Raw genomic sequence first — 15,039 nt, 5'->3', positions numbered from 1 at the left:
GTACTTGTTTAGATCCAGGTCACCTTCTACTTTTATTAATATGTTATCAGTGCATGAATGCTAATGACATAGGAACGTGTGCTTTCAATTAACCTGGACTGGAAAATGTTTTAGAATTAGGCTGGCATTCAAGTTTTTTGCATATTCAGGTGCCTGTTCACTATACCACAAAGAATTTTTAATGCCATAGTTGAGTCTACTTGTACAGTTTCTACTTTTAATACTAATATACTAACGTTCTTATTTACGTAGCTGCACCAAAAGAATTTAACCATCTAATGTACATATTTTTATGCTTTTAAATAGAAGTGGGTTCCTCTCTTCTGAGACATCCATCTCCTGAACTTTCTCGGTTAATCTCCGCCCACAGCTCTCTTTCCAAAGGAGAGAGAAATTTCCAGTGGCCTGTTCTCGCATTTGTCATCCAACATCATGACTTGGAGGGACTTGAAATAGCAATGAAACAAGCTTTAAGAAAATCAGCTTGCCGGGTGTTTGCTATGGAGGTATTTAGTACATTAATTATCTTCCTAATAAATATCACAATGGCAACTTATTCTCGTTATAGCAGTAGTACTGGTCAGGAACACAAGCTGTAATATGCTTCGTCTTCCTAGAATGTGAAGTGCAATGGGAAGTTGCACTACAAGTGTGGATCTCAGAATGACACTTAATGCTTGCAGTCTCCGCTTCTGCTTTTGGCATCTGACCTGTTTCCTCACCCACTGCAGTAGCAGATAGATAATAGCAACTGCAGCTTGATCTAGCTTGGCTGCATATATTCTACATAAAGTACATCGCTTGTACAGCAGTAATACCCGTATGCATCTAATCCTAGCAGTCTGTCTTAATTTCTCTGTGTTAATACATTGGGTCATTACTTGCAATTATACTAATTAGGGACATAGGGAGGAGACATAATTCAGTGACAAGAACACACTGGAGTATAGAATGTTCCAGATTTAATCCCTAGAATCTCCAGTGAAACAGCTCCCAAGTAGCAAGATTGAAATTTTGAGGCTCTACCTCCACCTCACGAAAGTATGGTAAACCCTGACAGCATTCTTGAAACAAGAAGGAAATTCAGAGCAAAGCAATGGAGGCCTAGTGATCTGCTTTGTGCCATCTAAGCACATTCCTTTCCTGTATGTTTCCAGTTGCATGTGAACAAAGTAAACAAATTACTAAAAAGCCATACTTTCTATGAACAGGCGGAAAGCTGTTAGGAGTAAAAGCAATTCAGACAGATAAATAGCCAGTAGGAAAAGAGATATAACCACACCCTCTTCCCTGTGTATCACACACCCCACAATTACTGTCAGAGCTCTTGCACACCTTTTGATGTGAGATAAAGCTCTTGAAAGAAAGAAATGTAGAAAGAAAGAAATCTTGAAAAACAGATTACAGCACAGGTCTAGTTAGCATAACTGTGAAAGAACTTCTTTTAAATGCCATACATTTAGTCTACCTATGAAGGCGTGTCGGCAGTGTTGATCTCCTAGCCCGGGCTTGCACCGTATAGGGCCCATGTGCAAAATGCAGCTTCCTTCTCTGTCAGCATCATATGGAGAAAATTCCAGAGACTTGTTTGGGGCTCTTTCCCACATGTGACCTACTCTAACTTATTCAAAGGACGGCTGGGCATGGGATAATGTCTGCATGGTTGGTGTTCCTCATTCTTCCCGAATGAAAGTACTCTTCCTTGGGCTCACACATAGGTCAACTCAGTTCAAACAACATGATAACCCACACTCAAGGGTTGAACTACTGGATGTTGTTGAAGCATGGGTTATTGCACTGTCTGAACCCAGCTGAGATAACTGTGGTGAAACAACCCATGATTCAAAACCCAGCCAACAGACCATGAATTCTCAATCCATGGTCTCAATCCATACCTTGTTCGTGCAGCTGAATTCAGACAATGTTATAACTCAGTTGCAACAATAACCCCTACTCAGCCCTTGAGTGTGGTTATCATGTTGTCTGAATCTAATTGCTCTTTCTTCCATAAAGCCTGTTGAGAGGGCAGATCCTTTGAGGTAGATTCAAAAGTACAGAGGAAATGACAGCAAACTTTTTAGATGGTTGAGCCAGCTACATGTTACAACCCACACACATCCAAAATTCTGCATTCTGAGGACATGAAGATCTTCTGAGCTGTTAACACTAAATAGTGAGGATGTGTATGGATGGTGCTAGGGAGGAAAAAAAGACTGAAGAAAAAAATGAGATACGGGTTACAGAGACTTCCAATGGGATTGGACCAGAAAAGGCAAAGGCGGGGTTCAGAGAGACTAGTGGTATAAAGGGAAGTTAGCATGTTATGACACTCCCATAGAGAAGCTCAGCTAACTTAGCCATGCAACCTTTTTGAGTTAGTACAAAATCTATAAAACTATCCCAGAGAGAATTCAGGTAGACATAGTGCAATGGTTATGCATTGCTTTGCTTTCATCTATACAGTATGTTTAAGTGAACAGACTAGGGAGTAGTATGACCTCTTATTAACACATGAAGTTTGGTCATCTTCAAAATTTTGTCTGATAATGTGTAGTCTGCACAATGATCCAGGATGAGCAGCTTGCTGTATTGTTACAGCTACTTAGGAGGCAATCCTATGCATGTTTAGATAGGTTGAAGCTCCACTGAACATGTCATGATTTAGTTCTGAGTAAGGATACAGAGGAGCGATTGGAAGGTGAGGGTGTCTGTCCCCCACGCCTTTGCTGCATATGCATTGCTGTCAGAATCCTAACTTTTTCTAAACTTGACTAACAGCTAGTACAAACAGCCTGTGCAGCCCATTGCATCATCTGCTTGGGAAGCCTGCCCACTTCTTTACTGGTCACCCTTTTTTCCTGTTTAGCTATAAAATCACCCCATTAATTATCTTTGTGGTTTTCCTATTGTTTCCAGATTCAAGAAGTGAAGCACAAATGTCTGTCAAAGGTTGCTCTCTTACTATAATGAATTACACAAATTACACAAACTGTATTTTACAAAAGATCATTCGGTCTTCTGATATTGGGTATCTTCCCTGCAGTTTTTCTCTACATTTAAACTGTGCATCTTTTTGTTTCTAGGCTTTCAACTGGCTTCTCTGTAATGTCATTCAAACAACTTCCCTTCATGATATTTTGTGGCATTTTGTGGCTTCTCTGACTCCTGCCCCAACAGAGCCAGAGGAAGAAGAGGATGAGGAGAACAAAGCAAACAAAGAGAGTACAGAGCAAGTAAGTGCAAGTTTTTAATGATGCATTTTGTGTTTGCTTTGCAGAACCAGGTATGTAGCTGTAATCCATGTGGAAGCACAGGTGATGGCAATAACCAGGAACTTCTGATGCCACCTCATGAGTTGAAGTGTGTTTAAAAAGCTTCCTTGTTTGCTTTGGCTTTTAACAGAAAGGTTTTTTAAATTATATATGCAACTTTTGGTGCCTGTTTGAATTTCCCATTCAGCTTGTTTGAATTGCTTCATTCTTGCATTTCTTCAGAATCAATTTATGATTTGATGGACTTACATTGTAAGTTATCTGAGGAATAATGGAGTCTTGAAAGGCAGCTAAAATGCATCAAGTAAATAACTGTCTTTCTTGTTCAAATTTTTAGGAAAGGGATACGCGAGTCTGCGAACATCCATTGTCAGATATAGTGATTGCTGGTGAAGCTGCACATCCTTTACCCCACACTTTCCACCGTCTACTACAGACAATCTCTGACCTCATGATGTCTCTCCCAAGTGGAAGTTCATTACAACAGATGGCTCTCAGGTAGGTAATAGACAGACACTCACAAACTCTGAAAGTATTTGCGCAAGGAAAAAAAATAATCTTAAGCGTTTAATATTTTGATCGGTAGAAACGCATCACAATTACTCCACACCATTTTTAAGGTGTTGTTGAGAACCTGTTCCTTGCTCCCAGGTTCTCTCCTTTTTCCTTCACAGTACATCAAGGGGGACAGTCTTCAAACTACAGGCTTTTATTATATTAAAACAAGTCAGCCAGGACTGACTTTGTGATATGAAGAGGGTAATGTAGAGGTCATTAGCAAGGAGCATTCATCATGTTAATGAGCCAACTAATTGTGGGAGTGAATACTGCTCATGCAAGCAGTTGATTCCAAACTTAACCTACTCTTCCCTTCCCAGCACAGTGGGAGTTAGCCCATCCTCGGGGAGCTTCCTGCCACTTGTGGACCAGATACTGGGAACACCAGACAGCATTAATTGGTTAGCTCTCTTGATCTGAGGTTGTACAATGGACCTCCTAGGTTAAATCCACGCCATCTGATCCTAACCAACCATCTGCCCTCTCAAACCAGAGGTGGTCTAGTTCTCATCAACTACTTCGCTTATTTCAAAGCTCACCAGCCTGGGCATTTCAGCTAAGAATTCTGAGTCTGTCACTTCTTTCAGTTCAGAGACAGAGGTAATGCTGCATTTTGTGAGAAGCTGCCCCAGTCTGTACAGGTGCCAGCTGGACACATTTCAGTATGTAAGATATAAATGCTTGTGCTATATCCACTTTGGTAATAGTTGAGGGTTATTATACGGGCTTTTTCACACCATTTTTTCCCTTGTGCTGGGAGCTAAGGGAAGTGGTAAGAACCCATTCCCTTTTGCTGAAAGAGCTAGTGTGCTCTCTCCTGTGTGAACAGAATGGAAGACATGAATTTATCAGGATTCCTATATCTAAAACTCCACTGAAGCTATATCTTTCTTTCATTTCTCTCCATCCAGGCAAGTGGATGCTTGTATTAGCCAAGACTTAAGGAGACTTCTTTCTAGAAGTGGTACCATTTTTTAGGCCTCAGTCACATTTTCACACATGAAACTTGGAGAGAACTGGGGACAAGTGGGATGAGGTTTATTTTCACCTTCACCCATTTCCCCTTTCTTGTGTTTTTCACTGTATGTATGCATTCCTTCATTGTGCAGTCTGCATCTTTGAACAAAAAAGGGGGAGTCTTTCAGCAGCAGCATGATGAAACTGTATTTCCATGCACTTTGGTAGTCATATCTAGCCAAGTTCCATTGTCGTAAAGCCAAATTGATGTCACTCTGAGTCATCACACAGTCGCACCTGAAGGAAGATACTATAAAGGCTGATTAGAATGAAGGCAGTGCCCTCTGCCTTCACAGTGTGAAAGTTTTCTTCCAATTCATAACCTGCCCTCCTAGTTCCCCAATGAGAGATCACAATGGGTGTGCATGTGTCACAGTTTGCAAAGCCTGACATGATGAGAAGCAGCCCGTTTCAGCTCAGCCCTACGCTTTTCACTCACTAATACCTCCCTTACATTACTTCCAGAAGTAAACATTCATGAAACTTGAATCTAATGCCATTCAAATATCGCTAGCCTCTAGATCTCACGTATTTTCCTGCCTTTCCTACTGTGTGTGTTGAATCAGGAGTGCAAACTTTTGCAGATACTGCTGAGCTCTGCTGTGGAATACATCGAGCTTTTAGTTGAAAAATGGTCTGCACTCATCACATGCAGAGGCATGCAGATGCAAAGATAATGCAGTGCCCCTCTGCTCTTTCTACAACTAAAGCAATGTATTGCTTCAGTGGTGCTTGCTTGGACCGTTTTAAACACAAAAACATTGTCCTAACCTTATTTTTCAGATGCTGGAGCCTCAAATTCAAGCAATCTGACCACCAGTTTTTGCACCAGAGCAATGTCTTTCACCACATTAACAACATTCTGTCCAAATCTGATGATGGTGACAGTGAAGAGAGCTTTAGTATTAGCATCCAGTCTGGCTTTGAAGCTATGAGTCAGGTAAGTCGTATCTCCAGATTATCATGAAAGTGAAAAATGGACTTATGTTACTAAACATCATTTTAAAATGGTTTATTTGCACAAATGTAGATTTCCCATGTGTTTAGATTTATTGGGCAGAACATTCAGATCATTGTATGGTTTACCTAAATTTTCAGGTTGGTTTTCCTAAATTTTGGCATGCTATCTATAGTTACATTAATTTTTAAATTTTTTTATTGGTGGGGGGCTTAAATTTGCTTTGAAATAGCTTTTGAATTCATTCCTGACTTTCATTTAAATGAATTGGGGGGGGGGGAATTGAATGAGAGGAGACAAACAGCATATTTTGTAATGTTGACTTCATTTTCTTACATACATGTTCTCTGTTTTTATTCTCAGTGTTTTATCAAATGAGTTTGTACTACCCTAGGGGCTGATACAGGTTTGTTTTTTACTTTGAAACTTAATTGTTTTGACAGGAATCATGCATAGTAATTTGTCTAAAAGACTTAACCAGCATTGTTGATATTAAAACATCAAGCCGACCAGCTATGATTGGTAGTTTAACAGATGGCTCAACAGAAACCTTCTGGGAATCTGGAGATGAAGATAAAAATAAGACTAAAAGCATTACCATTAATTGTGTCAAAGGAATTAATGCTCGGTACGTGTCTGTCCATGTTGACAACTCACGTGATCTTGGGGTAAGTGTTAAGTCCCATTTGCTGACATTTTCCCAGGTGATTTTTTTGCAAGAAGCAAGAAACAACAGAGCTTAAATAGTCTTCTTGTGGTAAATCCACACTGCTGTAGAAGAAGGATTGAGTTACAGAATTGTAGGTTCAGAAAGGTAGTACCAGGCACTAAAGAGAGAATACATCATATATCGTACAGGCTGGATCAGAAAAAGTCAGTATATGACTCAAGGAAATGGACTAAAACATATGTAATGAAAATCCTTGAGTGTTAAGGAGGTTAGAAAATCCTTTCTTTGTTTTTGGAAGGTATTTTGGTGTTGTTCATTGCTTCTTGTTTTTACTTGCAAAATAATTTTTACTTTAAACTGAGCTGTTGATAAGAAGTGGCATAGAAACTAAAAAACTTCCTTTTTGTTTCATTTTTTCATCCCTAGAACAAAGTGACCTCAATGACCTTTTTAACTGGTAAAGCCGTAGAAGACCTTTGTAGAATAAAACAGGTAAATAACTGCTTTATTTATGAAGAACACGAAGAATGCAGCATTGCTTAAAATAATGTTACATAGTTAACTTGCATTTCTAGTTGCACAAATTAGCCTCCATTGGCCTCTTTGCAACCCTGTGAAGTAAGCAAATAATTTTGGAAAATGATTAGATATCTCCCTTCACATGTTTAGGTCTCTGTCCCTCCACCTGTACAGCCTTTAATAAAGGATTTGGTAGCTGCGGAAGCTGCAGTCTTGAACTGTCCAGCCTTATGTACTGAAGGGACATGACTCCCCCTCCGAATTTGTTTTAGATCTGATTTATCATATGCAGTTTTAGAGCTGCATATTTCTCACTTGATCAGTTTTTACCTAATGTTTGCACTGAATTGGTTCTCTGTCCTGTGATGGCCCATTCACACATGCAAGCCTTCACGTGATGCTACTGTCAGTGACTGGATGTGTGAACCAGAGTGTTAGATCTTGAATTTCGTATCTGTAACTTCCAAATGCAAAGCACTGAGTCGTGTGGTTCCTCCTACAACCTGTCTCCATATTTCTGTGCTCTAGGTTGACTTGGATTCAAGGCATATTGGCTGGGTGACTAGTGAACTTCCTGGTGGAGATAATCACATCATCAAAATTGAGTTGAAGGGACCAGAAAATACTCTCAGAGTTAGGCAAGTGAAAGTGCTTGGATGGAAGGACGGTGAAAGCATCAAAATAGCTGGCCAGATCTCAGCAAGTGTAGCTCAGCAAAGAAACTGTGAAGCTGAGACGCTGCGTGTCTTCAGACTCATTACATCTCAGGTGAGATGCTGAATGTCACTGTTTTAACTTTTGGTGCGATAAATCAGAAAAACGGGTAGGAAAGTGGCATATGCAGTTCTGCCTCCAAGGCTAAGCAACTCTGTCCCTGTTTGATATTAGCCTGCATGGGAACTTCATGTATTTATGTTTAACATTTTTATTTGGCCTTCCTAATAAACTGAATGTAAAGCATTTCAACTTTCCCATATTTAAAGCAGTCCCCCCCCCCCCAATCAATGGAACTCGTTAGGTATGATGGACTGCTCTAAGCATGGCAAAGGCTGGAACTAGCTCAGTGTATGTACACCATGCTGGAAAGAAGATGGGATACAAATGTAATATATAACAATTACAGCATCCTATGTAATAATTTGATGCTTGTCTGAAGTTCATTCTGCTGCTTCTAAACCTTGATTTGCTCATACTTCCTAAAGGTCCACTGTTTCATGATAATGATTTGCTAATTTTCTGTTCTTCGTGGACTCTTTGAATCATTCATGTAGGCCTTGTGCCTGCACAAAGCTTCCCTTCTGAAGACATTTGCAGCTGAGGAATTTTGCTGCGAACGACTTCCATCATCCTAGTACACATGTCCTTCCTGGGTTTTCATCTATTTTCTCTGTTCCTCTTTGACTGCTGTTATGGTTGCCCTGTAGGAGCCCCTCTTGGCCACTGAACTGCATTGTTCCCTTTCAGCTGAGGTTACTCCATCTTCTGTTGTTTTCGTCTTCCTTTTAGTAACTTTTTAATTTTTTCTACTTGCAGTCAAAACATCATTTGGCTCCTTCAGGCTGCATTGTCCTTGAGGCATCATTCCATAAATATGTGATGTTCAGAATGACCTCCTGCCTACAGACAGACATTCTCTCTGCTTGTTTTGTTTAGGAGCGAGGCATTTACTAAATAGGCCCACCAGAACACAGTAGATTGCCTGAAGGCTGATTTCTGGGAAAAGGCACTCAAGGCAGTAAATACACCCAAGAGGCATGGCACAGGATTGCCTGCCATGACATTTCCTACCGCTTTTTTGATGATGGTGACCCTGCAGTTTCTGCTCTCCTTTGAACAAAAACTTAAGCCCATCCCTTTAAATGCATCTCAGAGTGCTTTCTGTTTAATTTCTAGTGTGAGGTTTTTCTGTTTTCTCCCACATTTTATCTTGTCAGTTTCTTCAGTTCCTCCGGAACATTGCACCTTTAGTGCAATTTCTGGTCCCCTGCTGGAATTTGTCTGTTGTTTTATATGCATTGACAACAAAACCTTTCAAGATGCTGGCTATTGTCAACACTTCCCTTGGAAGGAGGCCTGTCTTGTAGCTCTCACTTCATCTCATTGAACCTGTGAGCCATGAACACTAAGAATAGGTGCTCCATATGTGCTTATTCATAAGGGCATGTTACCCGGACATTTCCTTTTTGCCAGAATTGGGTTCAGCCTCCTGAATTTCCTACCTTCTGTTGATGTGAGATGGGTGCTGGTCTTTTATCAGTCCCCACTGAACCTTCCCACACATTTCAGAGACTTTCCTTGTGCCCTGGGGGTAAGACTTAAGGTTTCCCTGTCTCTTTCCAGCAACTTGCATTCCAGTTTATTCAGACTATAACCTTAGCCTTATCAAGTTGCTAAGCTAGAACTTGCAGAACCTCTGAGGGCAGACTCTTCTTGTGAAGTCACAACCTTGGCTGCATTTGGAGCTGGTCTGCTCCTACCAAAACTGTTGCAGGCACTGATTGCACATTATTCAGCTCTACAGGCTAGATTTCTGTTTCGGGGATGTCCGTCCCTTGGTAGAGTAGTGCTCTCTCCAAAGCCAGGATGATAACACTGGTCCACTTTTGGAAAGTCAGCATGTTGCTTGCCCGTATGTGTGACACACAAAGACCAGGAAGAAAAGAGGCAGGTTGCCAACCCATGTCTGTAGCTCTTCCTGCTTCAGTGTCAGTGTCAAGCTTGTTGCCGGTAGTAGAAGCAAATGCACTGTTGATCTCTGTAGCGATGATGATTACTCTCTGTTTGAAGGCCATAGTATGTATTATCGGGAAAACTGAGGGAATAAGCATCCCTAAACAGTGGAAGAGTGTTTCCACCAAAATTCCTCAGCTATAGAAGCTTCCTGAAATGAGGCTTCGTGCAAGCACGGGGCTTATATGCATGAATGCACAAATGACCACTCAAAGAACTACTGTTACAGGTAAGTGGCTTGTCTTCTCCCTTAGTCCTTCTGGCTCTGCACTATATATTCTCCAAAATTTTAAACAAAGGCATTCTTCACACCTCCAGCTTTTCAGAATGTGTGCTTCTTACTTTGGGTCCTGTCCTTATATTTCAGTAATGTCTTACAGTATAATAGGAACTTTGTAATTATGACCTTTAGCAGGTATGAACCGCTAATTGCAAATAAAGATGTAAATACTATGTCTCCTTTTATTTGTTGGTAACACTGTTTCTTGTAGCAAAACAATTTGACTCATGCAAATGTAGAGCAGGAACACTTATATTCAGATGAGTATGATTTGATTCGAAGACTATATTCAGTGCATATTCTGTTCTTTGCCACTTAGAGGGTGTGTGCAGTTGGCTGTAGGTACTTTGGAATTGCAAATGCAGCTGCATAAAAGATTGTGGATTATACCTGCAAGTTGGCACTGTCTCTTTCCTGTTCCCCAACAGGTCTTTGGAAAACTCATATCTGGAGATGCTGAACCAACACCAGAACAAGAGGAAAAGGCATTGCTCTCTTCACCTGAAGGAGAAGAAAAAGTACACAATGTATTATTTGTATTCTCTCATTACTATGCTTCTAAAACTAGTAAAGCAAATTCTTTACATTTTTGATTTTGCTACATCAGATTATGTTCCCCATAACTAGATATTCCTTATAGTTCAGAATTAACCTTGCCAACACTGTTAGTTAAATTGGGTAATTACATAAATGCTGGGTCTTCAGAGATTAATAGGAATTACTAAAATTGCAGCAATTGTTGGATAATTTTTTCAGGATTCATAGTCAGTTACGTAGATAGGTCATATATTTTTACTCACATTTCAGTGACCTCTGGGCAGCTGTACTACCAGTGTATTATTCTGTCCTGAGCAGCCACTTTTTGAAGGTCACCTCCATTACTAATTAAAGCCCTTATAGGCAGTATTCACAAGGAAGCTGATGTGTCCTTAGTGATGATTCCAGCAACCAGAGTCTTCTCACTGCAGAGCAGTTTCTCATTTTAGCAATAGTCAGCATCCAACAATACTCTAATGGTTCTGCCCTGTGAGTGAGCATCCTCCTGCTTTGGATCATAGCCATAGCAGTTTGGCTGTGATTAACATGCCATGGCATTCCTTTTTCTTGAACTTCCTCTTAGTGACCAGCACAAACCCATAGGTTACAATTTCTTTCTAAGTATGATTCTTCAGATCCTGCAAAAAGCAGCCTAAATTGCTCTTGCTCAAGTGTTTTAGATGCTGTGAAATGATGGATCCATTTCCACAGAGGTAGCAGCAGAAGCTTAAGTCAGCGCTAACTTGAGTTCTCCTACATTCTGCATATTCCTTCCAAGCAAATGTCTCCTCCTTCTAAAATCTAAATCATGAAGTTATTATGATAGACTGGTACCATGAATGAAGCCTACACATTTTTCTCATCTGGAGTGCAAATGAGGTCCTCCTGCAATTCCTAGAAGTCCTCAGTATATAAACTTCTCCAGTGATGTGAAAAGTGGGTGACTTCCTCAGGTTTCACGTAGCTGGTCCCCGGAGCTACGGGGAGCAAGCCCACCATCTTGCACTTCAAAGTTTATTCCCCTCCTCTTTATTAATTGCTCGAACAACATTAGAAGAGTTTTTCACTCTATTCAGACATTTGTTGCCTAAAATTTATTTTTAAAAAGAAGAAACTAGAAAAAAAATTATATACTCTTCAGTGAATTTATTTTGCCTCAGCATTCTATATTATGTGTAGGGAAAACAAAACTGATTCTGACTTTTAGTTACAGGTTGCAAAAATGGAATATTTGAAACATACACTCACTTCAAATGTTAACGTTTCTCTTATAAGGCAACTTCAGATGCTGACCTGAAAGAGCACATGGTTGGAATCATATTCAGCAGAAGTAAACTGACAAATTTGCAAAAGCAGGTTTGTTGTTCTAATAACCTTTTCCATGCTAACTATTCAACACACACTTGTATAGGGGAGCTGTGGGATTCAGCCTGAGGCCAGGCTAGACCACTGGGGAGAGGCTGTGGACACAGAGCCTCTACTGTGCCCAGTGGAACCAGACCCACTGAAGGATTTTCTGCATTTCACTAAGAAAAGCACAGTGTGCTTGGTTTTCAAGTAAAAAGAAGAGGATGAAGTGAGCACAGCTGGCCTGCCTCAGGGACATCCACATGAGTGTGCAGCCCCTGTTTGTGTGAACATAATGATTGTGAGTGATGGGTCCATCTAGCAGGAGCCAGTTTTAAAACTCAGAAAAGGAGTATTACTTGTCCACTCCAAAACCAATGAGAGAGGGAGAGAGAGAGAGAGAACCCAGTTTTGAAGCAACTTTGAAAGAGCCATGTAGTTTATTGATTGTTAATTTTAAATGTTTGACATTTTTTCTCCTAGCAGCCATTTCTAAAGTGGTTGTACATGTGCATTCAGTGTGTAGGGATACACAAGAGCAAACCCAGGGCTTCCCTGTCTCCTCCTACCACATGTCTAACATTTTGTATGAACTGATGGTTATGCATTGCCATTGAGATGCAAATGTACTCCATGCTGTCTATTTTTTCAGCAGTTTGGGCAAGATATTCTCACTTATGAACATTAATTCACAGGGAATAATCTGCATGTGGTAGGAAGGCCCATGTGGTGTACACATACCAAAAGCACAGTGTACACTAACCCTTAGTATGACTCCCTTGATTAGCAAGTTTCTGTTTCCTTACTGAATTACGTATCTTTGTTTATGCAACTTTTGGATGGTATCACACCTAAAATTCAGTGTTAAGACCAACATTTATGACTGTGAAAAACTCATTAAGCAGAGTTACAAGTCAAGTCTCTTCTTGTAATGACACTGAAGTCAAGATGTGTCTGGTTTGCATTTCAGTCTCTTTTTCCGTTATGTGCCTGTTTTTCCCATGCTAGGTCTGTGCTCATATAGTGCAGGCCATCCGAATGGAAGCCACCCGTGTGCGCGAAGAATGGGAGCACGCCATTTCTAGCAAGGAGAATGCGAACTCTCAGCCCAGTGATGAAGATGCCTCATCCGACGCGTATTGCTTTGAGCTGCTGTCCATGGTGCTGGCACTGAGCGGCTCTAACGTGGGGCGGCAGTACCTGGCTCAGCAGCTGACTCTGCTTCAGGATCTCTTCTCACTGTTGCATACTGCTTCTCCCAGGGTTCAGAGGCAGGTGAGTTCAGAAGAAGTTTTTCACAGACAGCAAAGCCAAATGTATCAAGTTTCAGTCCACAGTCAAAGTTCCAGTGATCATTTAAAGCATTAAAAAGGCCCACATCTCACAGTGTTCTCCTGCCAGGTGTAGGATTCTTTACTGTCTAAAAATACATAGGATCACACCCTAAATCTGACAGGATTTGCACTAGCTCACTCTTTTTTGTATTTCTATTCCTAGGTAACATCTTTACTGAGGCGTGTGCTGCCAGAGGTCACCCCCAGCCGCTTGGCTAGTATCATAGGGGTCAAAGCATTGCCCCCAGCGGATATAAGTGATATCATTCATTCAACAGAGAAGGGGGATTGGAATAAACTGGGCATCTTGGACATGTTCCTGGGATGCATCGCCAAAGCACTCACGGTGCAGCTGAAGGCCAAAGGAACAACTATAACGGGCACGGCTGGTACTGCTGCTGGCAAAGGAGTTACCACAGTTACTTTGCCCATGATTTTTAATTCCAGGTCAGTAGAAGTTGCAGTCAGTTAATATTTAGGGTGCTCAATTAAAAAAAAACATTTGTACACATTTAATAAAAAAGCATTTATTCAATTAAAAAACATTCAATTAAAAATCATTTGTACACATTCCTTTAAAAAATGTGTTCAAAATTGTGTTCTTCAAGCTTGCAAATACATTTTGCTTCAAAAATAGGCTCTCGTATTGTGGCTTGTTCCTTTTGACCCTGATTGTAATTTTATTTTCTAGCTACCTCAGACGAGGTGAAAGCCACTGGTGGATGAAGGGCTCAACCCCAACACAGATTTCAGAGATCATCATTAAGCTCATAAAAGACATGGCAGCTGTAAGTGTCCAGTGTTTATCATACTTGTACATATCTTTTCTGACATTAAATTGATGCAGCGCAAATTGTGGGGGGTGCTTTGTGTGTGTGTGTGTGTGGATGAGATGAGATGGCATAATAAACAAATCAGAAAACAATAATATTCTGCACACGCAAAAATAAAAAAATCACATCCAGTCTACATCATTCTTTCAAAAGGAATGCTTTTCTGCTGTTTGCTGAACTCTGCAAGGTTTTGCTTTTTACAGACTTTCAAGAAAAAGTAGGTTTTTTCCTGCTGCTGTCTACAGAACCTCTTTTGCTCCCTGCCTGCTGCTTTTGCAAAGAAATGTCCCGTGGCAGAGGCAACCTTGCTGCTTAAACAGAGGAATACTCCCTGTCTTGCTGTGCAACAGTCTCCATTGCTGTATAGCACAGCAGTACAAGGAAGATTCCAGATATTTTCTGTCAACATTACAGGGTATGGCTGCCAAAAGTTAAATGAGAGCTGCACCAAAGGAATTCTGTCTGGAACTTTATTCCCAAAGTGGGCCTTTTCTCTTTCCCTCATAGGAGCAGGGCTAAGTGAGAAGTAAATAAAAGCTAGGTTTAGGTGCACCTTGAACATTTCATTGGGATCCTCAGTGAAATTCCTCAGTCTTTCTGCCTTAGGAATTGTAATGTTCTTTTTTTTTTTAAGGACATTTGTTTGTTTGTTTTTTAATATTGCTTGCTGCATGATGTATATCAATTCCTCTCTCCTCTGTAGGGTCACCTCTCTGATGCTTGGTCACGGGTGACAAAAAATGCTATTGCAGAAACAATCATTGCTTTGACCAAAATGGAAGAAGAATTCAGATCTCCCGTGCGGTGCATTGCAACAACTCGGGTACAAGCAGTTCCTTTCTTACACAAATCAGCCACTGTTTTCCTACACTGCACACCTATATTTGGGTTATTCATACGGGGTGTTTTTGTTTTGTGTTTGTTTTGTTTGGTCTGTTTAATGCTTATCTTAACTGTCGTTTTTGATGTGTTCCTACAATAAAA

General features: G+C 40.6%; 1 protein-coding gene across 11 annotated transcripts in view; it reads left to right on the top strand.

Moving 5' to 3' along the window:
- MYCBP2 (MYC binding protein 2) overlaps positions 1–15,039 on the top strand; it is a 153,913-nt gene that overhangs the window by 126,019 nt on the left and 12,855 nt on the right. For 9 of the 11 annotated variants that reach the window (XM_044437784.1, XM_044437789.1, XM_044437790.1 and 6 more), the window contains 13 exons: positions 307–506; positions 3,084–3,233; positions 3,610–3,770; positions 5,631–5,787; positions 6,249–6,473; positions 6,902–6,967; positions 7,523–7,762; positions 10,433–10,531; positions 11,817–11,897; positions 12,897–13,163; positions 13,386–13,669; positions 13,914–14,010; positions 14,759–14,878. In XM_044437784.1, coding sequence (XP_044293719.1) covers positions 307–506; positions 3,084–3,233; positions 3,610–3,770; positions 5,631–5,787; positions 6,249–6,473; positions 6,902–6,967; positions 7,523–7,762; positions 10,433–10,531; positions 11,817–11,897; positions 12,897–13,163; positions 13,386–13,669; positions 13,914–14,010; positions 14,759–14,878 — 2,147 coding nt within the window. The remainder of the gene's footprint in view (positions 1–306; positions 507–3,083; positions 3,234–3,609; positions 3,771–5,630; positions 5,788–6,248; positions 6,474–6,901; positions 6,968–7,522; positions 7,763–10,432; positions 10,532–11,816; positions 11,898–12,896; positions 13,164–13,385; positions 13,670–13,913; positions 14,011–14,758; positions 14,879–15,039) is intronic. The other 2 variants (XM_044437785.1, XM_044437795.1) reach the window with 1 other exon arrangement.

This window comes from Varanus komodoensis, unplaced genomic scaffold (assembly GCF_004798865.1).
Source record: "Varanus komodoensis strain SLA01 unplaced genomic scaffold, ASM479886v1 scaffold31, whole genome shotgun sequence".
In the NCBI taxonomy this organism is placed as follows: domain Eukaryota; kingdom Metazoa; phylum Chordata; class Lepidosauria; order Squamata; family Varanidae; genus Varanus; species Varanus komodoensis.
Note: the sequence above shows the minus strand (reverse complement) of the source record. Positions and strands in the feature narration are given on the sequence as shown.